This window comes from Desmodus rotundus, chromosome 1, assembly GCF_022682495.2.
Source record: "Desmodus rotundus isolate HL8 chromosome 1, HLdesRot8A.1, whole genome shotgun sequence".
Lineage (NCBI taxonomy): Eukaryota > Metazoa > Chordata > Mammalia > Chiroptera > Phyllostomidae > Desmodus > Desmodus rotundus.
In genome coordinates, this window is record NC_071387.1 from 92100998 (window position 1) to 92128631 (window position 27634).

The 27634-nt window shown below is 39.7% G+C and overlaps 1 protein-coding gene across 8 annotated transcripts in view; it reads left to right on the forward strand.

Moving 5' to 3' along the window:
• The window catches only part of TNRC6A (trinucleotide repeat containing adaptor 6A), a 97511-nt gene that overhangs the window by 56754 nt on the left and 13123 nt on the right, over nt 1–27634 (forward strand). For 5 of the 8 annotated variants that reach the window (XR_008427067.2, XM_053926194.2, XM_053926190.2 and 2 more), the window contains 12 exons: nt 9812–12400; nt 13682–13858; nt 14766–14941; nt 16084–16116; nt 17675–17755; nt 18058–18109; nt 20482–20624; nt 21310–21447; nt 21903–22031; nt 22381–22458; nt 22716–22926; nt 26153–26284. Coding sequence is in view for 7 of the 8 variants with exons in the window: in XM_053926194.2 (XP_053782169.1) it covers nt 9812–12400; nt 13682–13858; nt 14766–14941; nt 16084–16116; nt 17675–17755; nt 18058–18109; nt 20482–20624; nt 21310–21447; nt 21903–22031; nt 22381–22458; nt 22716–22926; nt 26153–26284 (3939 nt within the window). In the remaining variant the exon portion in view is untranslated. Of the gene's footprint in view, nt 1–9811; nt 12401–13681; nt 13859–14765; nt 14942–16083; nt 16117–17674; nt 17756–18057; nt 18110–20481; nt 20625–21010; nt 21158–21309; nt 21448–21902; nt 22032–22380; nt 22459–22715; nt 22927–26152; nt 26285–27634 lie in introns of all 8 variants that reach the window. The other 3 variants (XM_053926202.2, XM_053926186.2, XM_045195466.3) reach the window with 3 other exon arrangements.

Sequence of the window (27634 nt, forward strand, 5' to 3'; positions counted from 1 at the left end):
TTACATTTGGCTTTCTGATTCCTGAATAGAGCTTGTTAATGGCGAGAGTTGACATTTGAATTAATATATATAATACATACATAGAAATGTATTTAAAGTTTTTGTGGTAGTAATGAGGAATGTTGGATGTGTCTCCATTTTTCCTCTTATAGTACATTCCTCATTTATTCAGTGCAGTCAGGAAATAAGGATAGTACCTACATAAGATTGGGTACTTTAGAAACCAGAGGTCACAGTCTAAAATGCCTTCATGGGCCGGCAGGTAAGTGAAGTAAAAGATGAAAAGGAGTGATGGGAACAAGGGTAAGTGTATTGATTTTGTACCCTGGCTATGATACCTTTACATTCACATGTTAAGTTTTTTTTAGAACCCTGTGCTGATCAAACCAGACAACTCTGCAGGCTGAGCTCAAACACTTAATGATGATTTTAGTCAGTGCTCCATGTCCTTTTGCAGTTGATTCTTTAAATCCATAAGGTATCAGGACTTGCTATTGCACAGATGACACTAGAATCTGGGGGAGACTAATGCTTAACAGGGCTGGCAACAATATTGTTCTTGTGGGAGAAATGGTTCCAATGCACATTTTATCATCCAGTTTACATGATAAATACAGACACATTAAATGAATAGGACAGCAAACGATCATATGCCCTCCAACCCAAATCCATCGATTGTTAGTACATACCCATCTTGTTTCACGTGCACACTGCCCTTCCTCCATCATATTGGCTTGGCCGAAAGAGCTGTTATATTTTTTCTCTACAATGGCTCTAGTAGCGCTTAGTTGTCTTTAACATCGTTCAAAACAATTTTGTTACATTGTATGGTGATAGCTGTCATATCAGTATGCATTTTAAAAAAATTACCAAAATTGGTGATTTTGGTGCAGCTTTTTAATATTGAAGATGAAAGAATAGGTGCAATATTTTCAATGTGACAGTTGGTCAAAAAGTCCCTGTGGTGTTTCCTGTAAAATAAGACACATTTTTTCATTTTTGCCAATAACTATTCATTTGGATATTTTTAGTATGTCAGCTATCTTCCACATGAGAAAATGTTGATTGTTCTGAATGTCTCAATTTGATGGCTATCCACCTCAGCTGCTCTACCTGACCATAGAGCATCATCTAGTGAGAAATCTCTAGCACAAAACTTCACAAACCACTTTTGACACGTTTGATCAGTCATGGCACCTTCTCCATACACTGCATGAATATTTTTTTGTGTTTCATGTACATTTTTACCTTTCTTGAAATAAGAAAGTATAATATGCCAAAAATGTTGTGAATTTTTATCCATCTTCAATATTAAAATGGCTACAGAAATATTAACCAATTTGGATGTTTGTTCTTTTTTGATACACGCTGATATGACAGCTGTCACAATACAATCTAACAAAATTGTTTCAAATGAAGTTAAAGACAACTAAGCGCTAGGAGAGCCATCTTATGGAAAAAGCAAACAAACCTTTTGACCAACCCAATACATTTGCACATATGTACAAAGATTTATTTTTCTTCACCTTTAGTACTTCCACAGGTAATTTTAAGAATAGGACAGTCTCCAATATAACCATGGTACTGTGATGACTCCTAAGCAAAAGGGGCACATAACTCAACAACACCCTCTAATATGTAGTTTGTGCTCACATTTCCACTGGTGGTTCCAAGAATGTCATTTTGTTTACAGTATGGTATCATTTGTAGAAAATATAAAGCACGCAAAACAACATTACGTATTGCTTAGGGATGAATTAAAATACAGCATTTTGGGAAGTTATCACTCAGTTACCCAGTGGGGAAAGAAGGAGATGTAATCAGAAGGGTTATGCTAGAGTTTTATACTATAGTTAATAGTATATTTCTTGAGGTGATCAGTATATAAGTGGTGTTCATATTCTTTGTAGCCTTTCTTGCTTTTGAACTTTTTTAAAGCATATTTTATTGATTATGCTATTACAATTATCTCAATTTTTCACCCTTTTATCCCCCCACATGTGGTACCACCCACTCCCTCAGGCAGTCCTCCCCCTTAGTTCATGTCCATGAGTCATACATATAACTTCTTTGGCTTCTCCATTTCCTATACTATTCTTAACCTCCCCTATTTTGTACCCACAATTATGCTTCTTAATCCCTGTACCTTTTCCCCCATTCTCCCTTTCCCCCTCCCACCTGATAACCCTCCAAGTACTCTCCATATCTATTATTCTGTGCCGGTTCTAGTTGTTTCCTTAGTTCGTTTTTGTTTTTTAGATTCAGTTGATAATTATGAGTTTGTTGTCATATTATAGTTCATAGTTTTCATCTTCTTAAATAAGTTTCTTTAACATTTCATATAATAATGGCTTGGTGATGATGAACTCCGTTAGCTTTACCTTGTCTGGGAAGCAATTTATCTGCCTTTCCATTCTAAGAGATAGCTTTGCTGAATAGAGTAATCTTGGATGTAGGTCCTTGTGTTTCATCACTTGGAATACTTCTTGCCAGTCCCTTCTAGCCTGCAGTTTCTTTTGAGAAATCTGCTGATAGTCTTATGGGAACTCCCTTGTAGGTAACACTGCTTTTCTCTCACTGCTTTTAAGATTCTCTCTTTATCTTTTAACCTTTGGCATTTTAATTATGATGTGTCTTGGTGTGGTCCTCTTTGTGTCCAACTTGTTTGGGACTCTCTCTGCTTCCTGGACTTGGATGTCTATTTCCTTCACCAAATTAGGGGAGTTTTCTTTCATTATTTTTCAAATTTTCAATTTCTTGCTCTTCCTCTTCTCCTTCTGGCATCCCTATGATTCATATGTTGGCAGTTTTGGAGATGCCCCAGAGGCTTCTTAATCTTTCCTCCTTTTTTTTTTTTTTTAAATTCTCGTTTCTTCATCCTGTTCTGGTTGATTGTTTATTTATTCCTTATGTTCCAAATCAATTTGAGCCCTGGCTTCCTTTCTTTCACTGTTAGTTCCCTGTGGATTTTTCTTTATTTCACTTAGTGTAGCCTTCATTTCTTCCCTTGTGCTTTTGCCGTACTCAATGAAATCTCTGAGCATCCTTACTAGTATTTTGAACTCTGCATCTGATAGATTGGCTATCTCTGTTTCACTTATTCTTTTCTGGGGTTTTGTTCTGTTCTTTCATTTGAGCCATATTTCTTTGTCTCCTCGATTTGGTAGCCTGCCTCTGTTTCTGTGTATTAGGTAGAGCTGCATTGACTCCCTATCTTAGCACACATGTTAAGTTGTATGGGGTGGAGCCTTGGATGTTCACCAGAGCAGGGCAACCCACCACTTTGTGGCTCTGTGTGGGAGGAGGGCTGGGAGAGGGGACAGTGCCACTGCCTGGCTATTGGAGGCTTGCTTGGCACTTGCTCTGTTTCCAGTCACTTCACCCCCCTCCCATATACAACTGGTGCCCCTCTAGCTGCTGCCCCAGTGGTGATTCCCAGAGTGGGTGATTTGTGTACATTTTAGGACTATGCAGGCCCTTTAAATGGACTCTTCTGAGAGACAAGCAGTTTCTTCCACAGTCCCAACCCCCGCTGGTTTTTTACAGCCAGAAGCTATAAGGCTTTATTTCCCAGCACTGGAACCCTGGGCTGGGGTGGTATCCCTCTCAGTTTTTATCCATCACTTGTGAATGTGGACCCACCTATTCCATTGGCTGCGGAGACCACCACCTTGCTGCCACCACCTCACTGCTGCATGTTGTCTGTGGCTGCTTTCAAGTTACAGTGACACCACATCCTCTCTGCCCTGGCTCTCTGTCTCTACTCCTCTTACACATCTGAATGAATATTTCTTCTTTAAATCCTTGGTTGTCAGACTTCCGTACAGTTTGATTTTTCTGGCAGTTCTGGGTATTTTTTCTTTTGCGGTTACTTGTGATCCTTCTTATGGTTATATGAGAAGGTGAAGTATGTCTACGTACGCCTCCATCTTGACCAGAAAGTCAGCCTTGCTTTAGAATTTTTTAAAAAGAAACTCCAGGTACATTTGAGTTATAATGGTAAAACACCCAGAATTAGATCTATTTTAATGAAAAAAAAATTAACATTAAAATTTCTACTGATGTTTAAAGATTAAAGTGCTCTCCTTCCACTTGTGCTCTTCACTGTCTTTTCAGCATGGTATGCGTCCTTGCTGTCCTGTCACATCTACTGGCTTTCAACTTGTACCTTCCCCCTTAATCTGTAAACTTGCTCAAATCTTTATCATCCTTTAAATTCCTTTCAACCCCTTCTCTTGAGCCTATTATAGAATTTCTTTCCTCCACTTTGTCTCTGAGTTCTTAAAGGAATAGTCTATACTTGCAATCTCTAATACCTTACTTCAGTCCTCTGTAATCTAAATCCTGCTCACTTGACTAACATAGCTCTCACTAGGTCACTGGTCCTGTGAATGTCAAGTACAAACAGTGTTATTTTTAAATACAGTAAAAAACAGACTTTTCTGTTTTTATCTTAATAGATGTCTGCATGTTTTGTTGTTGGATCACTTTCATTTTTTCATTTTTCTTTGACCAGTTTTTAGATTTTATTCCCTCCCATGGTTTTGTTTCAAATCACTCCCCATTTTTAGGTTCATGTGTTTTGGTCTTGATGTCTTCAGATGATTTTGGGCCCCTCATACTCAACATGTCCAAAATTGAACTCGTTATCTTGCCAAATGCCATTTCTCCTTCTGGATTCTATTGCTTAAAAGGTTGTCACCCCCATTCATCCAAACACCCATCTGAAAATCTTTAAATCATGCTTAACTCTCCCTTTTTCTTCCTGCTATCTCAGGCCACTGGTTTACCATGCTGTGCTGATTTTAACTCTAAAATATCTTTGAGTTTTTCTTTCTCATCTTCACTGCTGCCACCATCACTTGACTTGGCTGAGTCACTCAACATCTGGTCTAGAGCAACAGCCCAGAATGTCTCACAGCTATCTCCCATCACCCTCACCCCAGCTCTCAAACCAGAAACCACTCATGATCCACGTGTTACATTTGGTTGTGGTATTGCCATTGTCTTAAATCTAAAACAGAGATTGGCTTGTAGCCTGTTGGTCACCACTCCCATTCCTTTGCATGTTGTCTGTGGTTGCTTTCAAGTTACAGTGACAGGTATCCATTAACAGAGTAGTTGTCAGAGTGATCATCTTGCAAGCAAAACCTAAAATATTTACTAATTGGACTTTTACAGAAGTTTGCCAGCTCCTGGGCTAGAAGCTAGAATAACTAAAAGAAACATTATGTACTTTTTTCAGTTAGGTGATATATGAAATTGTGCATCTAAGATTCTGTCATTTCCAATGGTACCATTTCATACTTTTTGGAAATACTATAAAACCCAAGTATTGTTTATTTCTGAAGGTCTTTTCCTTTCCAGGGAGATGAAAGTCTTTAAGGCAGACAGCACATTTTTAACTATTTTGTTATGTGCTAAAAATTTAATTAAAAATTTATAAATTTTTCCTGGATTTAAGTTGTTCCTGAATAAATCACTTGACATCTGACCAGTCTTTATTCTGCCCCCACACATGCTCTTTGGTCTTCCTGAGCAGGTGCTGTGTAATGCACTATTACATCCCTTCTCAGGTGTGGTGCTTGAGCTGCTCCTGCTCTCCTAATGTAGTTGTGTATGAAAGCAGGATGCTGCTGACGTTCTGAACTTCAAATAATCCTCAGTGAAGTGCAGTCATGCAAACTTTCAGCAGTGCAGTGCATAAAAATCTGTATTTTGCATACACTCAGTAAAACCCAACTGTCCACTTTGCTCCCACCTGCTCAAGGACTTACAATCTTACTGTTTCTTACTATTTCCTGTAAAACTTTAATGATCATCTTCTACTTAATCATTTTTCCATATGTTTATTCTCCAGATCATTTGTAATGATGGGTTTTGGCTTCCTTGTCTGTAAGGGAAATAGATTGTTTGTCTTCTTTTGATTCTGAAATAGGCTGACTATGAAACATTTTAGTTGTCATCGCTGAGGAGTCTCATTCTTTTTATAGCTCTTGTTAGACTAGTATCTACACACACACACACACACACACACACACACATGTCCCTTAGAATTTTCTAAGCTACAATGTTTTTCATAACTAAAAAGGTCTTTATGATCCACCCTTGGTAAATGCAATTTTTGGAACAGTCTTTTTTGCCCTAACTGGTGTGGCTCAGTTGGTTGGGCATCATTCTGCACACTGGTGACAGAAGGTCACCAGTTCAATTACCAAGATCAGGTCACATGCCTGGGTTGTAGGCCAGGTCCCCCCGGTTGTGCATGTATGAGAGGCAACCGATCAGTGTTTCTCTCCCCATCCATGTTTCTCTCCCTTTCTTTCTCCCTCCCTTCCCCTCTCCCTAAAAATAAATAAAATCTTTTTCAAAAAGAAATAGCCTTTTAATTTAGTTTTGTTTGGAAGTATCAAGTACCAAATTGAAAATGGAATTTTATGGAATAGTTATTGTTGGCATCTCTCCTTATTTTTCTAAAAATAGGAATATATAGCAGAAGACAAATTTAGACCACCACCATCTCTAAATGAGGTCGGGAACAGATTCTGAGAGAAATTTTCACTAATGTTAAAGGTGATGGGGTTAGTTTGCAAATGTGTGTTTTTGATGGCTTGTGTGTGTGTGCGTGTGTGTCTGACATAATAAGCTTCACTTTTTTTTACAGTCAAGTCTGTGTCTTTTTTTTAACAGTTTCTTTCTTTGGTTTTGTGTATAAAAAGGTCTCATTCGCTGATAACTTCATACTTTCAACTTTAAACAGTTGGAATTATTTGGAAATTTGTCTCATTTACAATTAATTAATTTATATTTTTAGAGAGAGGGGAAGGGAGGAGAAAAAGGGAGAGAAATAATGATGTGAGAGAGAAACATTGATTCATTTGCCTCTCATAACTCTTCAACCAGGGACCAAATCCTCAATCCAGGCATGTGCCCTGACGGGGGATTGAACTGACAACCTAACTGCTTTGCGGGATGATTCCTAACCAACTGATCCATACCGGTCAGGATGACAATTGTCTGATTAAAAAAATATATTTTAAAAGTATTGTATATTCTTTTTCTCCTACTGATTTAGAATGCTAACCTTTGACATATAACCTTTGACATATACTTAGGTCTATTTTTAGATTACTTTTTCTGTTCAATTGAAATGTTTATATACTGTTAGTACAGTGCTGTTTAACTGCATGATAATGCAGTTCTTCCTCCCCCTTTACATGCTCTCACTTCTCTTTCTGAGATTTTTAAATTTTTCATTTATATGAATTTTTAAATCACTTCAATCAAGTTAGAGACTCTTGGTAGCAATTTCCTATAATTGGATTAAACTTCAAACCCTGTCAGTTTGCTATTCAGAAAATTTTCATACTTAATGTCTCTTCTATGGCCTACAAATAAAAGTTTAATCATATATGACTTTAAGCGTTTGTGTATAGCTTTTTTCCAAGTTGCTTTATAGTTTTTTTGTGACTGTTGCAGTGAGGATCTTTTTTCCCTTGTACTTTCTTGTTTATTCCTCTTGTATAGAAGACCGTTGCTTTTTACAAGTTAGCCTTTTCTGTTTCTTCCCTGCTATCTTTACCTCATTTAGGGGTCGTATTTCATTGGTTAGTACTTTCAGCACAAGGTTGTTGATGACAAATATCCCATCATTTTCCTGTTACGGGAATGCTTCTGATGTCTCATTGTTAAATTCCAGGTCCCTCCTTTTATTTTCAACTTGGCTAATTTAGTCTAACATTCCCAATCTTAAAATCTTATTCCTGGGCAGTGTGTGCACACACACATGAACAAGGAAATAATAGCAACAGAAATACTTTTGCTGTAGTCCATAAGAAGATGATGATGATGGCTTCATTGTTTTAGATATGGAGGAAGGTGGATGGATTTGGGGCTTATAATGCTTGGATTGTGTGTGTGTGTGTGTGTGTGTGTGTGTGTGTGTGTGTGTGTGTACAGGAAGGAATCAAGGATAAGTCTTAGGTTTTAGGGGGCTTATAATGCTTGGATTGTGTGTGTGTGTGTGTGTGTGTGTGTGTGTACAGGAAGGAATCAAGGATAAGTCTTAGGTTTTAGGAAGTTTACTGAGATGAGAAAAATTAACAAATAAGTGGGATTATTTTTCCCTTTGGCAGGAGGTACTTGTGAGGTTATACCTGTGCTCTAGGGTTGGTTCAAGGATTCAGTGACAAAGTACACACAAAGTATGTGGCCCATAGATCTGTGTCATGTTGCTGGTAGTTCAGGCACTGGCCTATTGATTTGTTTTTATCCAGTAAGATTGACTGCTTTTTTTGATATTCTTTTATTTCCTTCTGTGCACTGAAAGATGACTAACTTTGTATCAGTCTAAAAAAGTGGTTCTTAAACAGGGATCGAAAATAGTTACTGTACTTTAAAATACTTATTTGAATTATATATACATTTTTGGTGTCTCTCTAGTCCTTTTTCCTGCTACTCTTCCTAATTCCATTACCTTTGGCTGCTTAACAATTTTGCTTTGAGAGAAAATGATGTGAGATGAACCTGATTTTCCTGGTAGCAGTACTCTTATAGTGAATTACATTTATTTTCTAGGCCTACAACCCAGTGGTGGGTTCATTAGGTCTGGGGCATGACTTGAGTGTGTATGTTATTTAAAAGCACTGCAAATAACTCTGATTATCCCTTCAAAGCGATCGACAATATAGGTAACCGCTAAGGACAGTTTAAATGCAACCATCTTCTTTAGCTTAATGCCTGTGAGAATTTCTAACTATACCAGATCCTTAAACTGAATCAGAAGCACTACTGCCTGCCCTGCTTGCTGTAAATAACTTTATGATAATATATAGCAGTAAGTCTAAAATTATAAGATTATATGACTGGTCATTAATTGCCATCAGTGTCAGCAGCTGATTTTTAATTATAGTAATTCTATGGTCTTCAACATAGCAATTAACAATTTTTCTGTTGCCTTTCAATAAACATGGCTTTGTAGGTAAATTAAGAAATTTTTATGAAAAAGGGAAGAATTAAAAATATTCTTTCTTATGTCTAGTATCTCAGGTTGACTATGAACACTAATGATATGCAAATATAAAGCAAAGACTTTGTAAACTTGTCTGTAGTATTTCAGGTTGTATATGAACACTAATAAATAGGAACATGATGGAAAAGACTTTGTAGTTTTTATAAACTTGTCATAGTACCCAAAAGAGATATGTGAAAAAGTTATTCTAAGAAAGAAAAGCTAGAAAAGGATTCCTAATATACAGGGGTGGGCAAAAGTAGGTTTTACAGTTGTGAGTATGTGAAGCATAGTTTATTCTTGTATTATTATTTATTAATTATTATATTATTTGTATTACAACTGTAAATCTACTTTGCTCATTTCTGTATTTCTACAAGTTTGTCCTGTTCAGTTGTCCTTACCCATCAACATCTCAGCCCCTTCTTCCCATGTCAAGCCTCTAAGCCTGGGTTGCTTTATACATACTAATACATTACTATCATTTCCTCCTTCCTGACTCCCACATTCTTTTACTTGCTGATAAGTCAGCGGTTCATTCATTCAGCAAATATTTATTGAGGAGCCCTTATGTTCCAGGTACTGCTCTAGGCTCAGAGACAGCATCAATGAACAAAATGCAGAACTCCTTCCTTGTGTGGAACTGATTATCGGGTGTGGAAAGTGGCTGGGATGTAACCGGTACACTTGTAACCACACTCCCAAATAATATTGTTGATGTTGAGTAGCCATACGCATTTATCATATAGTCATCAGTTTTGCAAACACTTCATAAAATTTTGTGCTTTTCTTTTATTCTAGATACAAACCATAATAACACTTGTGGATCTCATTATGAAAATTCCCATCGGGGACCTGTGTCTTCTAGGAGTGACTCTAGCACAAACTGTCAGGATGCTGTTGTAAACGACTCCCCTGAAAAAGAAGCATGGCCCTTGGTCCCTGGCAGTAATCCAGAGTTGGCTTCAGAATGTATGGATGCTGATTCCGCCTCCATTTCTGAATCAGAAAGAAACATCACTATCATGGCTTCAGGGAGCACAGGTGGTGAAAAAGATGGTCTTCGCAACAGTATTGGACTTGGCTCCCAAAACAAATTTGTGGTTGGTGGTGGCAGCAGCAATAGCGTGGGCCGTGGAAGCAGTACTGGGCCCTGGGGCTTCTCCCATGGAGTTGTAACAAGCACATGTCAGGTCTCTGTGGATGCTCCTGAAAACAAGTCAGAAAGTAGCAACAATAGAGTCAGTGCTTGGGGCACTGTAAGCTCTTCATCAAATGGAGGGGTAAATCCAAGCACTTTGACTTCAGTTAGCAACCATGGTGCCTGGCCAGTATTAGAGAACAGTGGACTTGCCCTAAAAGGGCCTGTAGGGAGTGGTAGCTCTAGCATCAATGTTCAGTGCAGTACCATAGGCCAGATGTCTAACAATCAGAGTATTAACTCTAAAGTGGGTGGCTCTTCTACCCATGGTACCTGGGGAAGCCTTCAGGAAACTTGTGAATCTGAAGTAAGTGGTACACAGAAGATTTCATTCAGTGGTCAGCCTCAGAATATCACCACTGAAATAACTGGACCAAATAACACTACTAACTTTATGACCTCTAGTTTACCAAACTCTGGTTCAGTACAGAATAATGAACTGCCTAGTAACACGGGGGCCTGGCGTGTGAGCACAATGAATCATCCTCAGATACAGGCCCCATCGGTTATGAATGGCACTTCCCTTTCTCACCTTAGCAATGGAGAGTCAAAAAGTGCAGGCTCTTATGGTACTACATGGGGTGCCTATGGTTCTAACTACTCTGGAGACAAATGTTCAAGTCCTAACGGCCAAGCTAATGGTGACACTGTGAATGCAACTCTAATGCAGCCTGGCATAAATGGGCCTGTGGGCACTAACTTTCAAGTTAACACAAATAAAGGAGGAGGCGTATGGGAGTCTGGGGCCACAAATTCCCAGAGTCTATCCTGGGGAAGTGGAAATGGTGCAAACTCTGGAGGGAGTCGAAGAGGCTGGGGAACTCCTGCACAAAACACTGGCACTAATGTACCCAGCGTGGAGTGGAGCAAACTGCCTGGCAATCAGCATTCCAGTGACAGTGCAAATGGCAATGGTAAGAAGTTTACAAATGGATGGAATTCTACTGAGGAAGAGGATCAGGGTTCTGCCACATCTCAGACAAATGAGCAAAACAGTGTGTGGGCCAAAACAGGAGGTACAGTGGACAGTGAAGGTAGTACCGAAAGCACTGGACGCCTCGAGGAAAAAGTCACTGGGGAGACTCAGAGTAGAGATAGAAGAAAAATTGATCAGCACACATTACTCCAAAGCATTGTTAACAGAACTGACTTAGATCCACGTGTCCTGTCCAATTCTGGTTGGGGACAGACTCCTATTAAGCAGAATACTGCCTGGGATACCGAGATGTCACCTAGAGGGGAAAGAAAGACTGACAATGGGACAGAGGCCTGGGGGAGCTCTGCAACACAGACTTTTAACTCAGGGGCATGTATAGACAAGACTAGCCCTAACAGTAATGATACCTCATCTGCATCGGGGTGGGGAGATCCCAAACCTGCTCTGAGGTGGGGAGATTCCAAAGGCTCAAACTGCCAGGGGGGATGGGAAGATGATTCTGCTGCTACAGGAATGGTCAAGAGCAATCAGTGGGGGAATTGCAAAGAAGAAAAGTCCACATGGAATGATTCGCAAAAGAACAAACAAGGCTGGGGTGATGGACAAAAACCAAACCAAGGGTGGTCCGTTTCTGCCAGTGATAACTGGGGAGATACGTCAAGGAGTGACCATTGGGGTGAGGCTAACAAGAAGTCTAGCTCAGGAGGTAGTGACAGTGACAGGTCTGTTTCTGGGTGGAATGAACTTGGGAAAACTAGTTCTTTTACTTGGGGAAATAATATAAATCCAAATAATTCATCAGGATGGGATGAATCTTCTAAACCTAACTCTTCCCAGGGATGGGGAGATCCTCCGAAGGTTAGTCAGTCGCTGGGTTGGGGAGATTTGGCAAAGCCAGTTAGCTCTCCAGACTGGAACAAGCAACCAGACATTGTTGGGTCTTGGGGAGTCCCTTCAGCTCCAGGCAAACCCTCTGGTACAGGCTGGCTGGGGGGACCTATTCCAGCCCCAACAAAAGAAGAAGAACCCACAGGCTGGGAGGAACCATCCCCAGAGTCCATACGACGCAAAATGGAAATTGATGATGGAACCTCAGCTTGGGGAGATCCCAGCAAATACAACTACAAGAATGTGAACATGTGGAACAAAAATGTCCCAAGTGGTGGCAGCCGCTCAGACCAGCAAGCACAGGTGCACCAGCTGCTGCCATCTGCAAGTGCCATCTCAACCCCAGAGACAGGCGGTAGCTCTGGTGAGTTGTTACTTTGTGGAGTTGCTACTTCACAGAACTGTGAGCCTTGTTTCAGTTTACTTTATAATAAAATGTGGTTAAACAGAGTATTCACTCTGCTACAGGAGCCTGTTTTCCTCTAATCCAGGAGAAGCTTATAAATTAAAGAGAAGGTGTTCACCATCAGGGAACAGCTCTGCCTTCAGCAGTATTGGGTGTGAGTCCTGCATACTCTGTTCTCTGTTAGGAAAGCTACAGAAGGTAGAGTTGGGAAGGTGGTGTCAAGTGGGGGTGCTGTAAACTTTTCTCACTTTTTCAGTCAAGCTGAACTTTCCGTTTTTATTATTTGACTAAAGTATCCTCAGAAATAAAACAGATATTAACAACAATACTCTAAATACGAAGTATTGTACTGTATTTGGCCTTAGAAGGGATTTGCTTGAGTAGGCATGAAATACAGGTCTATTAGATACAGTGTGTATATGTGTGTGCCTAACACATTTGACAGTACCTTTTGAACATATTCCCACTTTCCCCTCATCACAAGGAACTGCTTTCTATCCCTGCAGATGATCTGGACAATGACATTTTCATTAAGTGTCATTGGAATGTATTAGTTAACTGGATGTGGAGTAGGAGTGTTTTCATGAACTAACTTTTCAGCACCTAATTTTTTCCCTGAGTATAGTTTATTATATTAATTAGTTTAATTTTTTGAAGAAACAGCTGTGTATCAGAGAGGAAGGGTGTTTTGGGTTTTTTTTTTAACAAGTTTTGGCTTTTTCTTTGCATTGGACAACCTAATAGTACTGCAGAATTTTTAAGAAGCATTGTCAAGGCACCTGTAAATACAAGATGTCCAGACCGGTGATGTTGAAAGGTTGCACTCACAGTAAAAATTCTATTCACTCACTATTCCCCAGCTTGCTCACCTGCTTTAATTCAGTACATTTGGTTCAGACTTACTTGACTTTCTAGGAATTAAATTTATCTTCAAAGGAGGATGACTTTCCCCAACAAATAATTAAGGTTATTCAGAAGAATCTGTTCTATACCCAGAGGGCAGTTATGAAAAAAGAGGTGAAAAAAATATTCACACATTACAGTTAAATTAAATAATGGGAAATGATTTGTCTTCTTTACATAAAACAGATGCCATCTTTTTGCCCATCACAGCATCACTATTTAGTACATAAATGTGAAGTTCTTCATCTTTTGTTCCCTAAGTATTCCTTATTGCCTCTGATTCCACTGTACCTCCCTACCATGTGCTGATGACTTCTTTTCCCACACTTTCTAAAGGCTGGGGTGAGCCCTGGGGGGAGCCTTCTACTCCAGCCACAACTGTGGATAATGGTACTTCAGCATGGGGTAAACCCATAGACAGTGGTCCCAGCTGGGGGGAACCCATTGCTGTGGCATCCAACACATCCACGTGGGGCTCCAGCTCTGTTGGTCCACAAGCGTTAAGCAAATCTGGTAAGTTATTGATAATCCCTGGTAGCTCTTTTGTAGCAGTGGTGAACTCTCATTGAATATAATTAATTGGATAATGTTTATGTCATTGTTAAGATATCCATGTATCATTATACTAGATGATACTGTTTGACTCTTTGAATTTGTAACATGGTTTGCTCTTTCATCTTTCTGAATTTCCCTATCTTTTCTCATTTTCCTTAGAACTGCAGCTATTAATGATTTGCATAATACTTCACCAAATCTCAATTATATTTTACCAAGTTATATTATCTGGAAATAGTCAAGCAGCTTTCAGGCTATCCAACATGAGAAACTGAATATAATAGTTATGGGGACACATACGCAAACTGTCTGGCTCAGATTCCAGATGATTCCCTGAACATGATACAGAAAATGAGCAGAGTTCAGGAAGTACCCTATCATTCAGATGAACATTGTCACCGTGTCATAGATTGTGTATGAAACATCCCATAGAAATTCCAAAGGCTGAGTGTAGACACAGGATACTTTTTGCATATGGCTTGCAGTACTTTTGGTCACTCTTCCTGAAAATATATATGAAAAAGAACTCTGCTAAATTTCATCCATTCTCTTTTGTCCTGTGCATCACCATCCAGATTAAGTGATTGAACAAGAATGCCACCATTGACCTGTGTTTAAGAACACACTGATTCGTAAAAGCATGCAAGATATTTTTTTGGAATTTTTAACAAAAATAAATTCCTGTTTAATGAAACTTTTAACTCGGTATATAACATACACTCCTGCTATGCAAATCTGGGAAGGGAAAAACAAGTGGGTTTTTTTAGGTTGTTCCTGCACCTTACCCCGTTAATGTATGCTCATCCTCCAGAAAGAATTGTTTTATTAAAGCATGTTTCTCTTTGTATTACAAATCCACAACCAGGGCCAAAATCTATGCAAGATGGCTGGTGTGGTGAAGATATGCCATTGCCTGGAAATCGCCCCACTGGCTGGGAAGAGGAAGAGGATGTGGAGATTGGAATGTGGAATAGTAATTCTTCTCAAGAGCTTAACTCATCTTTAAATTGGCCACCATATACAAAGAAAATGTCATCGAAGGTAAACATTTCAAGGGCAGTGCCCTTGAAACTTTAAATTCCAAAGGTAGTTTACCCACAGAAATTTAATGTTCTGCCTGCCCATTTATGGCAATTAGTATAGTCCAGGCATTCCCCAACTTAGGTATAGCCTCTTGTATGGGCAGCCACTTAGGGAAACGTAAGACCACAGGAACTTCCTTTCTCCCCACTGCTACAGCTTGGGATTTCTCTCCTCCTCCCTTCCACCAGTGCTGCCTGGGACAACCCTTCACCCTAGGGTGGTGCCTGCAGTGGTGAGGAGGAAGAGAAGGGCAAATCTCCATGTTGACTCTTGTCATCCCACTGCCAGTTCATCTCCCATTCCACCTCCTCACCTGGAGTCCCCAACCTCCCCTGTACCCAGAGTCATCGTCTGTATCCATCCATTATCTTTGTCCTTTTCCATCCCCAAAGGTCCTGTGACAAAAATTCCTAGGAATGAGCCAAGCTCGTTTTGCTTTTATATGTGGACAAATCTTATTCCCAGACCTGACTGTACATCAGAATCATGTGGGATTTGTTAAAAGTACAGCTTCCTACATCCCAGGTCTGCTGTAGTTGGGAAATTGAACCACGTTTCTTGTCCAAGCTTCCCAATGCTTCTGCTGCAGAGCCAGGTTTAAGAACCACAAGTTTGGGGCACTAGTTATTACAGGGTGGTGTTGGATGCTGGTGTCTTCCTCTCCTGGCGACCATTTTCAAAATATGTGCCCAGTCTCCCAGGTGATTCTAATGCATCCTTTCCACCCTGTTTGAAAACCATTCCTTTCTGAGAGGCTTTAAGAATCAGCTGATTGCCAGGGTACCTCTCTATTACTCCTGGAATTCTAAGTCTAGGACCTGCTATTTTTATTAAAAAAAATTTTTTTTATTTGGCTGAATTTGCCTGTTGCCTCACTGTGTGGCTTATGAAGTGCTTTCCCATATTTTACGTAAATCATTTGATCCTTTTACTTTCTGAGATACCATACTGAATTTGAGACTGGAAAAAGTGGTGACTTGCCCAAAGTTGCATAACCAGTAAAGACAGAGCAAGGACTTTTAAGTTTAGGTCTTCCAAGTCCAAACCCTGTGTTCTTCCCACTGGACCATGCTGTTTTGTGACTTTGTCTTTCCTTACAGGGTCTGAGTGGCAAAAAAAGGAGAAGGGAAAGGGTGTGTAGCCTTTTTACTCTTTCTCCTTTGTTTCTGCTAGTAAAAATCTTTTAGAAAGCAACTGCAAACATTTATTTAGCTTCTGCTGTGTGCCAGGTACTGTGCTTGGTGCTGGGGGTTCAGAACACTAAGATATGAGCAGCGCCTTCAAGGAGCTCAAAGTGTATCTAGTTCGGGTCATTAGGAGCACTCTAAGCACTGTCAGCTTGAATTTGGAACATGCCTGGGGGTAGAGGTGTGTTAAGCAAAATAGTAACCTGACATCACCAAAATGTAGTTTCTGGAAAGTGAGGAGATCTGGCTCTGTAGTTAGATTAAGGGCATATTATAAAGGGTTTTCAGTACCATGCCCAAGAATTTGAACTTTAGTTTGTATAAATATGGAGCCAATGAAATTGAATAGAAGGTAACATCAGCTTGATTTTTGAGATTAATTTCTTTAAAGAATGCTAACCAGTGATAGAATGAAAGATAAATTGGAACAGAGGAAAAGATCAGAGTATGGGATCTAAGTTGAGAAGCTTCCGCATTCACTCTGGTTAGAGAGGAGGGCCTGGATTGGGAAGCAAGAATGGATCCATAGTAGAAGGGACTGATTTGAGAGACATTTGTAATAGAAGGAAAGAGGCCTTGGCAAACAGTTAGTTTGGGGGATGGATGTAAAAGAGGAAAGGAATCAGAGACAACTTCAGAACCTCACAAAGGGTTAAGTGCTTGCTTCAGAGACCTGCCTTTAGAGGGGAGATTAAGCTGTGTTCTGTTCCACAGTCAGAAGGAATAGATAGTAGCAATGGGGAAGGGAAATTAAAGTAGCAGACTGAGAATGGTCCTGTGAGCTTCACATAAGTGGGGGTCATTGGTCTCTGTGGCTTTCAGCCTCCCTGTGTACCACTCTGCTAATCATGGACCATTTCTTCTCTCAGCTCATGTCCCAGTGTAGTTCTGTATGGCCCAAACCCCAACTAACATCAGAAAGCCAACACCAAGTAGGAGGAACCCCAGCTTTAGCTGCTGCTGGGGATATTGTGTTGTTCGTATCACAAATTGAAATTTTAAAATACCATATGGAAACGGTATTTTTTTCAGTATAGAGCACATAGCATAATTAACTTATGAATTAAGTTAAATTCTTTGGACTAACCTGAGAACCTAATGACTGTTTTAACTTTGGTTTGGTATGAGAGTTCTACAAATCCAAATTATAATTTTTCCTTCAGAACACAGTCCATTTGTAAATTGGAAACTGTCTAATGAACAGTTCTGTATTCAAAAGACTTTTTTTATGGGTCACTGAAGCCCTTTGCTTCTGTCTTTTCCTTCTGACTGCTTGCCTTTAGAGATTTCTCTGTACATTACAGCTATACCAGAGGACTGGAGCAAAGGAAGTTGAAAGTCAGATAAGTTGATCTTAAATTATTAACAACTCTGTTAAGAGTTGATTGGAGGACAAATTGGCTAAAAATGAGAGTTGGGAATTGTCTTAAAGTTTATTGATCCGTCACTATACCAGATAAATAGAAATAGCCATGGCATCTTTCTACTCTTTTATTTTACAAAGGGAATGATGAAGGGTGGAAACAAACAAGAAGAAGCATGGATAAATCCATTTGTTAAACAGTTTTCAAATATCAGTTTTTCGGTAAGTGTTTTCCTAACAGCCTCCTCCTTTAATGATAGTCTGTAAATTTACCCTAATTTCATTTTTGTTTGTTTTCAAGTTAGAGTAAAATTGGCCACCAAGCCTTTGTTGTTCTAATTTGAGCTAAAAAAAAAAACTATGAGCATATATCTTATTTAAGAAGAATTTTATTAGACAGTGAAAAATGAAGTTTTGTGTTTCACTTGAATTTCACGGACAATGCAATAAAAGTAAAATTATTTTTTATTTATTTCCATTGATAAATTAAAGTCTACTAACCTACTGCTTTTTCTTAACTTCAGAGAGACTCACCAGAAGAAAATGTGCAGAGCAATAAGATGGACCTTCCTGGAGGTAAGAAAAATCAGTTTGAATTTATATTCATCCTTGATGGACAGACATGTATGTCTGTGACATGATTGTACTGAAAGAGCACCTGCCTAGGCCATGAGAGAGGAAACCTAGGTTCCCGTTGCGGAATTGGTGTGCCTTTAAAGTATGAATCACTGCAAAGCTAAGGTGGTGGTAACATTAGTCTGAAACATGGAATTAAAGAATTTTAGGCAGGAAAATGACATTATTTGGATTTGTTTTAGAAAAATAATCTTGGCTATAGATTGAAGGTATTTTGGGGCAGAAAACATTGGAAGCAGAGGACAGAAAGATACTATACATAGCAAAACCGGTTAGAGATTTGTTGCAGTAGCCAGTGAGAATTTTCTGAACTCCAAATGAAGACAGTAGGTGTCAAGAATCTAATTCAGTGGAGATGTGGCAATTAGAATCAACAAAAGTTGAACCAGTTTGTTGTGGAGGGTGAGGGAGTAGATTTGATAAAAGGTCATCCTATGTGTGCTTGCCTGGGCAATTTAGCAATTGTTAGTATTAAGTCTGAGTCTAGGCAGGAGAGAGAAACTACAGAGTATTGTGAACAGGGAAAGTTTAATATAAATATAAAGATTTAGTATTAGAACCCTGACCTGGTGGCTTGGTTGGCTGAGGGCATTGTCCGGTACACCAAAAAGTTACAGGTTTGATTCCTAGTCAAGGCACATGCCCAGGTTGTAGGTTCAGTCTCTGGTTAGGGCACATATGGGAGGCAGCCAATCAATGTCCCCCCCCCCCCCCCCCGACCCCTGCCTCCATCCCGGCTCCCTAAAATCAGTAAACATATCCTTGGGTGAGGACTTAAAAAATGTATTAAGAATTATTGAGTAGTGGTAATGTAATGATGGTTTGGCCAGTAAGAGGTAAAGAGAAAGAATATGTGGATATTCTACAGAATATACGAAGAGCAGATAAAGGGAGAAGTCACTGTCTTAGGCCTGTGATAGTATGCCCAAGGAACAGCCCCTTCCCCTACCCGACCTTACTGCAGGACTGTGATCTAGACTCTTGGACATGGCCTCGGCTCCGTGCATGACAGAGAAGTCACTGAGGGTGCCACCCTCATGGGATTATAGAAAATCCAGCTTCTAGGAAAGGTACCTCACTGGAGCCGTTCTGCTACAGAACTGCCTAGGGCTGCTGGTGGGAGCTGCTAGCCAGTGGTGAGCAAGTATGGCAGGTGCCAGGAGCACTGCCTGTGCTGTAGGAGAGAGCGCTGGAACCAGGAAACAAACTTTTTCCTACAGTGTCTCTCTTGTACCCTCTACTGACAGGTTCATGTCACCTGGCAAAGGAAAAAATATATGAAGTACTTCATTCAGGAAACCAACCACATTTCTAAAATGAACTTATTCAAAGAATATTTTCATTTTGTTGAAAGTTTTTCTTTTCCACTTGCCTGGAATAAGGGTAGTAAGTATTGTGATGGTGGTGGCAGTAACAGACATCTCAAAGGACAGCAGTTGCCACAAAGTGATAGATGAAGTTGGAGAACAGAAAATACGGAAAAGGAGGGCCAGGGAGATGGGGAATGATTCTCAAGTCTGTGTGACTGGAAGAAGAAAGATGCCACTCTCAGGTCCCATGAAGGAGGATCAGATCCTGTGGGGAAAGGTGCTTGGTGTCACCTGTTAGAATGACAGTGGGGCATTCAAATGGCTGTGCTTATTAGTACTCAGTTAAAGATATGGGACTGAGCTCAGGAGTGAAATCAAAGCAATGTTTGTATTTGATGAACATGTGAATAGGAGTGACTGTCAACACCTTGGTAGCAAATAAGTCTAAGGGAAGCACGTTTTTAGGAAGGGAGTATGTATACTCAGTGTTTCTGTTTTGACTGAGTCAGCCTTGGTATATCCCAGCATTGAAGAAACACAAGGAAGTGGACCCAGCTGTGGAGAGAAGGGAAGAAACCAGAATGGGCATGTGGTAAGGGCCAGGAGACAGAGCAGTGTCCATGTTTAAAAATTTTGTTGAAGTATGATGGTAGTTGGGGGACTGGCTGTTTCAAGCAAAGGTGATTTTTGCAGGATGGGGGTTTCCGTGAGAGGAGGTCATATTTGTTGCAGAGAAATCAGAATGAGGAGATTAACTGACAGAGTAAGGCCTAGGTGGCCTCCAGCCTCAACATGTGCTGGCAGGGGTGTAGGAGTTGCAGCCCAGCTTTAGTTTTGAGGAATTTAAGATGGACTAGAGGCAAGTGCGTTTCTTATGTTCTTGTCAAGGCAGAAGTCAGTTCAGTCTAGGAAGGGAGTATTTTGATTTCCACTGCAAATTTTTTTGAAACCTAATAGGTTAATTGTCTTCTACTTGATGACATAGTTCCTTGCTTTTATTAGGAATGTTACAAGACAAACGAATGGACATAGATAAACATAGCCTAAATATTGGTGATTACAATCGAACGGTCGGGAAAGGCCCTGGTTCTCGGCCTCAGATTTCCAAAGAGTCTTCCATGGAGCGCAGTCCTTATTTTGATAAGGTAATTTGTTTGTTTGTTTTACCCCTGTGGGTAATAAACCAATACACATAATAGCGTAATTTTCTCATTACTGTTTTAGAACTTTGATATAATATAAAGTGTTATAATCCATGCTGAATCCTTGTATTGGATTTGTAGTTCATTGTCCTTTCGATGTGTTAGCTTATCATAGGGATTGCATTTATATTTTCTTCTTAATCCCATAAAATATGTTTGGTTTCTTTTTATGTGCTCTAGAATTAACACTAATCTGATCTCTTCTGTTTTCTACCTGTTTCCTGTTGATGCTGGAATGTCATGTGACTTCTCTTCTGTTCCTGCAATGATTTCTCCCTTCCACTTGTTTGCTTGGCTGGTGTTGCGCATCTTTCTGTCTGTCCAATCAGGATGGCATTGTAGCAGATGAATCCCAAAACTTGCAGTTTATGTCCAGTCAGAGCATGAAGCTCCCCCCTTCAAATAGTGCACTACCTAACCAGGCCCTCGGCTCCATAGCAGGGCTGGGTATGCAAAACTTGAATTCTGTTAGACAGGTAAGTCCACATGTATATTTTAGGCTCTCTGTTGAATGATTTGTAGAAGCAATAAACTCTCTCTCATGTGCAGTTACTGTGTTTAAATTAGCAGTGTGATGTGGTAATGAGCTGTTGGTCCCTGAAGAACACCTGGCTGTTTGTTTTTGTAGAATGGCAATCCCAGTATGTTTGGTGTTGGAAACACAGCAGCACAACCCCGGGGCCTGCAGCAGCCTCCAGCACAGCCTCTCAGTTCATCGCAGCCTAATCTCCGTGCTCAAGTGCCTCCTCCATTACTCTCCCCTCAGGTTAATAACCTTCCATGATAATTACCTTCTATTTACCTGGAAAAGAACCATGAATAATTTTATATTTGAATGAGATGACTGGTTGGTCATTATAATTTGTTTTGGCATCTTAAAAATGCAGCTAATTCAGAATTAGCTGTTATTACAAAAGGATATAGAGGAAGGGGAAGAAAATGAGTCACAGGTAATTTAAAATTTACCATTATCTTTCATAAAACATCTTGAGGAGGAAATGCCAAAGTACATTTGCTGATTTAAGATTCACCTCTGTCATCTTTTAATTAACTCGTGAAAGAATTTGTGAACAATAAATTAGTAAAGCAAAGAAAACAGAAGGTACATAACCCCCCCCCAAATAATAGTCCACAAGTTTAATTACTCGATTGATAATGTAAAATACACAGCTAGTTTGAGTTATTTTATCACACTATTAACTTAACCATTGTGATTCTAAGGTTCCAGTTTCGTTGCTGAAGTATGCACCAAACAACGGTGGCCTGAATCCGCTCTTTGGCCCTCAACAGGTAGCCGTGCTGAACCAGCTATCCCAACTAAACCAGCTTTCTCAGATCTCCCAGTTACAGGTAAGTAGACTGATAGCCTCTTATTTGGTATACATTCAGTGAGTGTCCACTGGTATGCTGGGCTGTATAGGAAGTATTGCAGTCATGACCTTCATGGAGCTTCCAGTCTTGTCAGTGAAGAAGGTGGTGAACCCAAAGGGCAGGGGGCTATGAGAGCAAGCCCAGCTGAGTCTGGGGTAGCATTGATGGTAGGATGATCAGGAACAATTTCCCTGGAAGTTTAGGTTGAATGAAAGCCTGAATTCAACAGACTGGTTGGAGGCCAACCTACCATAGTCACTCGCAGATAGTCACTCTGCTAATCTGCTGTGGCATGATACTGACAGCCTCTCTGCAATCTTCCCTGCAGCGGTTGTTAGCACAGCAGCAAAGGACGCAGAGTCAGAGAAGCGTGCCTTCTGGGAACCGGCAGCAGCAAGACCAGCAGGTAGAAGAACAGAACCTTCCCCTTACTGTTCTAAAACTCATTTCCTATCACTTCCCTTGTAACAAGACTCAAAGTGCTTTTATCAAAACAATGAAATATGTTGTTTATTAAGCCCTGTTTTCCTGGAGTTTACCAGCTGGTACATGGTGACTGTTCACCTTGCGGAGCAGAGGAAGGGGAATGAAAAAATGAAGAGGAATATGTGGGTATCTGGAAAGACTATTCACAGTTTTTCCCAATTGTTTTGTCATTTTAAGGGTCGGCCTCTTAGTGTACAGCAGCAGATGATGCAACAGTCTCGTCAACTTGATCCAAACCTGTTGGTGAAGCAGCAGACACCGCCATCTCAACAACAGTCACTCCATCAGCCAGCCATGAAATCTTTCCTTGAAAATGTCATGCCCCACCCTACACCTGAGCTGCAAAAAGGGCCATCACCAATAAATTCTTTCAGCAACTTTCCTATAGGTGGGTGTCTCCTTGGCCAGCCACTCAGCCAATGCCTGGGTCTCACAAGCTTAAATCCTTCTCCTACCTGACAGGTCTGTTCCCTTGTGTAGCCCTTGTGAAGGCTACAGTGGTCTTTTAGCTATTCCCTCTTCTAGGTTTAGCCTTTCTTTGTGCTTCAGGGAACATGCTTCATGTTCTCCATTTAAGAAACCACACTATTTTAAAAATTCCACACTCATATTTGAAGTGGGTTAGAATAAAGATAATATTTCTTTTTAAGATCCAGATATCTTAATGATAGGGTATGAAGGGGCAGGCCAAAGTTACTGTTATTTAAAAGCAGCACACCAGAGAAATTTTGAGCAGCACTGCTTTGGTGAAACAACTGAGAACAGTAACACTGTAGTTTTTAGAACCTGAAAATTTGATTATTATCTAAATATTTATAAATGATTATTGAAATAAATGTAGAAAATGCAGGTGGGAGAAGGGATTGCCTTTATCACATTTGCTATAGTTTTCCCTTGCCTTTTTTTCACTTTGTCTCCAGAATTTTATACCTTCTGGAAATTTGAGGCTTATATGTGTTCCCCTTCCTTAGATCCCTTTTCTTCTAGTGCCTTTTGATCCTATCTGACCTTATTTGGTCACATCCTGTTCATTTTGCTTTTTCTTTCCCTTTTCCCTTACAATGTTTCTTGTAAAGCAGCTCTGTTTGTTGCTAGCCCAGCTGTGTTGAAGATGGTTAGCTACCTAGCGTGTCCTGGGCTGTGAGCAAGACTGGAACCTGCCAGGGCCCCTGCTGCTACTTGACTCTGGCCAAGCTGGTACTGCCATGGACTCTCAGCTGGGACCTAGATTGTGCTTTGAGTCCTTGGGACTTTAACTGTCTCTTTACAGTCCCAGAAGCAGTTTCCTTGTGAGTTACCACTGCAGGTGAATATTGTAGAAGCCATTTGGTAGTGACTAGATCAGGGGTGTCAAACTCATTTTCACCAGGGGCCATATCAGCCTCGCAGTTGCCTTCAAAGGACCAAAATAATTTTAGGACTATATAAATGTAACCACTCCTTAACTGTTAAGAGTTGAAATTACATTCGGTTCTTTGAAGGCAACCACAAGGTTGATATGGCCCCCAGTGAAAATGAGTTTGATGCCCCTGGACTAGATGATCCCAGAGACAACAGTATATGTAGTAGCAAGAGAATACCCAAGGACATTGAGAGGTTTTGGTCTCACTAATGAAGAGAAATGATTCACTGGTTGATTGCATGCTTGACATATATGTAGGGTCAATGAGGAGATAATTTTCTGTATATAGATTTCCTATCCAGGATGGCTTTATAGCAAGAGCTACTTTTTCCTGATCAAAATCTGCTTAACCTGTGCAAACACCAGTATGGTTCTCTAAATTAGCCATTGGAAAACTATAGCCTGTTACCTGAATTTGGCCAGCTGCCCGATTTTGTAAATAAAGATGTATTGGAAATACAGCCATGCTCTTTTTCATCCTCACAGTACGGCAATTTTTTCATTACTTTTAGAGAGAGGAAGGGGGAGAGACATCAATGTGAGAGAGAAGCATTGATCAGTTGCCTCCCATACATGCCCAGACTGGGAATTGTACACGCCTGGACAGGGAATCAAACTCACAATCCAGGCATGTTCCCTGCCTGGGAACTGAACCCACAATAGGACAACACTCCAACCAACTGAGTCACACTGGCCAGGGCTAGCCGTGATCTTTTGTTAATGTGTTTTCTATATCTACTTCTGTCCTGTAAAAACAGAGTCACATAGAAACACTGAGACCTTGTGGTCTGCAGTGCCTTAAGATATTTACTCTCTGAACCATTAAAGAAAAAATATGTCAACTCTTGGATCTAATTGATGGGTCCAGAGAGCAACAACTGTAATTGATCTCTTCAAAAATAGGTATGAACTCTGGCTGATGTGGCTCATTTGGAGCTTCATCCAGGGGTGTCCAACCTTTTGGAATCTTTGCACCACACTGGAATAAGAGTTATCTTGGGCTACACATTAAATGCATTGTAACACGTAATCACCCAAAAAAATCTCATAATGTTTTAAGTAAATTTACGATTTTGCGTTGGGTCACATTCACAGCCATCCTGGCCTACATACAGCCTGCATGTCTCAGATTGGCCACCCCTGCAAGTTTGGGGCTTCGAGTCCCAGTCAGGGCACATACCTAGGTCGTAAGTTGGATCCCCCGTTGGGGTGTGTATGGGAGGCACCAGTCAATGTTTCTGTCTCACAGCAATGTTCTCTTTCTTTCCCCTTCCTCTTTCTTTAAAATCAATAAACATTTTTTAATAGGTATGATATTAGAGAGTTTGTATTATTGAAGTTCTTAAGTCTGACTTAATATCCTGTGGACTGTTGCCAGATTGAAATATTTAAAACCATTTTTTTTTTAACTTTAGAAGATTTGGCTTTATACAAGCATGCCAAATGATTCTGATGTTGATTTTCCCTGGATCACTTTCCAAGAAACAATGGAGTAATGGGTCAGTTTTCTGACCACAGTACTGGAGATAGAAATTTCCATCCTTGTTCCATGGAATATCTAGATGTCTGACATGTCATCATCAGAGTTAGAGTAAATTGCACCTTAGGGTATGTGGGTCTGACCCTAAGGTACAATTGTTAGAGCAGGACAGTTTTACTTTTAAATGACAGTCTTCATTGGCTGGTTGAAAAATTGTTTGGTTTGCAAGCAAAAGATAGCAACTGGAAGTGACCATAGATAATTCTTCATACATGGTACTCTTAGAAAGTAAGTGAAGAGAGATATCTTGTTAGAGATGAACTTATAAACTTTAACATTTAGCCTTCTTAAAACTTTTTATTTTTCCAAGAAATTTAAAAATAAAATTATATGGAGAAATAGTTTCCCACAGTTAAAGCAGCTTTATAATAGTAACAGTTTTGTGGTTTGAAAACATCATATTATGAGTATCAGAGTAGCTACTTGGGATTTCTCTGTGTTGCTGTCTGGTAACCTAGCTATGACTGTTTCTCCCCACTCTCTTCCTGCATGACCTTGGATGGGGGAGTCTCAGGTATCTGTCATTATTTGGCTGGGCCACATTTAATAAGGGGCTTAGGCAGGATTGAAAATGTTAGATTATTACATATGTGTTGCTAGGAAATGCCAGTTGTATCAGAAGAAGAATGTGCTATATTTTATAAAGTTTTTAAAAAATAATTTATTTTTAAGGCTTGAACTCAAACTTGAATGTAAATATGGATATGAACAGTATTAAAGAGCCACAGTCAAGACTAAGGAAGTGGACTACAGTGGACAGCATTTCTGTGAATACATCTTTGGATCAAAACTCCAGCAAACATGGTATAAAATACATTCTTTCTTTAAAAAAAAAAAGCAAAATAAAACTGGAATATTAAATTTAGGCCTTTATTTTAAATATGTTTTAAAAAGCCAAATTCTCTTAGCACCTTTCCTCATTTTTAAAAATGCTTTGTTAGTAAATCTTAATTAAACCAAAAAAAAGCAAAATTAACCTTTCTTATGTTATTGTACAAAATAGAGATCAGATTATAATACATTTTAAAAAATTATTTCCCTTTTAATGGTCTTCTAGTGTTTTGCAATTGATTTTATTCTAATATTCTGCTTGTTAATATTTATAGTTTAATCTGATGTAGGGTATTTAAAACTTCCACCACAATTTGATTTCTATCAGTTTCTTATATATTGATACATTTTCTTTATATATTTGGTTGATATGTGTGAATCACATAGATTCAGTATTTCCATCAGTTACATTTTTAAATGTTTTAATTTTATTTAATATTATCCATTCATCTAGGCAATGTTAATGAAGTATCTTCTGCTTTCCCAGGACTGTTCTATGTGTATGTACATATGTACCTGGAATGCATAGGTATATATACACAACTAAGTGTATGTAAGCAAGTAAGAAAGTCAATACATGTAATAGTACAAATAGTATAATAATGCGAAACCCATTAGAGGATCGAGTTGGGAATAACAGTGATGGGTGTGGCAGGTATGCAGAGGCTTTAGAGAGATTCATCGTGAGCAATCATGAGCAGAGCCTTCAAGTTCACCAAATGAATGAAGAGAGAGAAGACAATAAAGAGAGTATAGCACATGAAAAGGTCAAAGACAGGCAGGACAGCATGGTAAGTGTTCTATGTGGACACATCTGGAGGTGAAGATCAATGAGAGAAAGAAGGAAGATGAAGATGGAATTATAGCAGGTATAGAACAAATAATGGAGAACTGTTATGTCACAGATCATTGTAAACTTGGAAAGGGTGGCTCTCTTGAGGCATATATGACTTAAAGAAGTCTAAATGAGAGGAAGAGGGTGATGGGCACAAGGGAGTGCATCAAAGAAAGTGTTAGAATTCAGGACTAACTGGGCTCCTTCTGCAAACATTAATGTGTATATAACGTGCCTCTTATGCATCCAGACCCCTTCAGTGTAATCCCTGGATCTTTAAGACTCAGCTCAAAAGTCATTTCCAGGAAGCCGCCTCCAGGCTCTGTGCTCTTTATATATCTCTATCTTGTATGTGTCCATTTAGGCCTGTTTCCTTCACAGGATGTTAATTCCTGGGGAAGAATGCCTAGCTTTGCTTATTCTGTAGCCCCACTGAGCACAGTTCAGCACTCAGTGAACGTTTGCTGGGTGAGAGGATGAGTGGATGG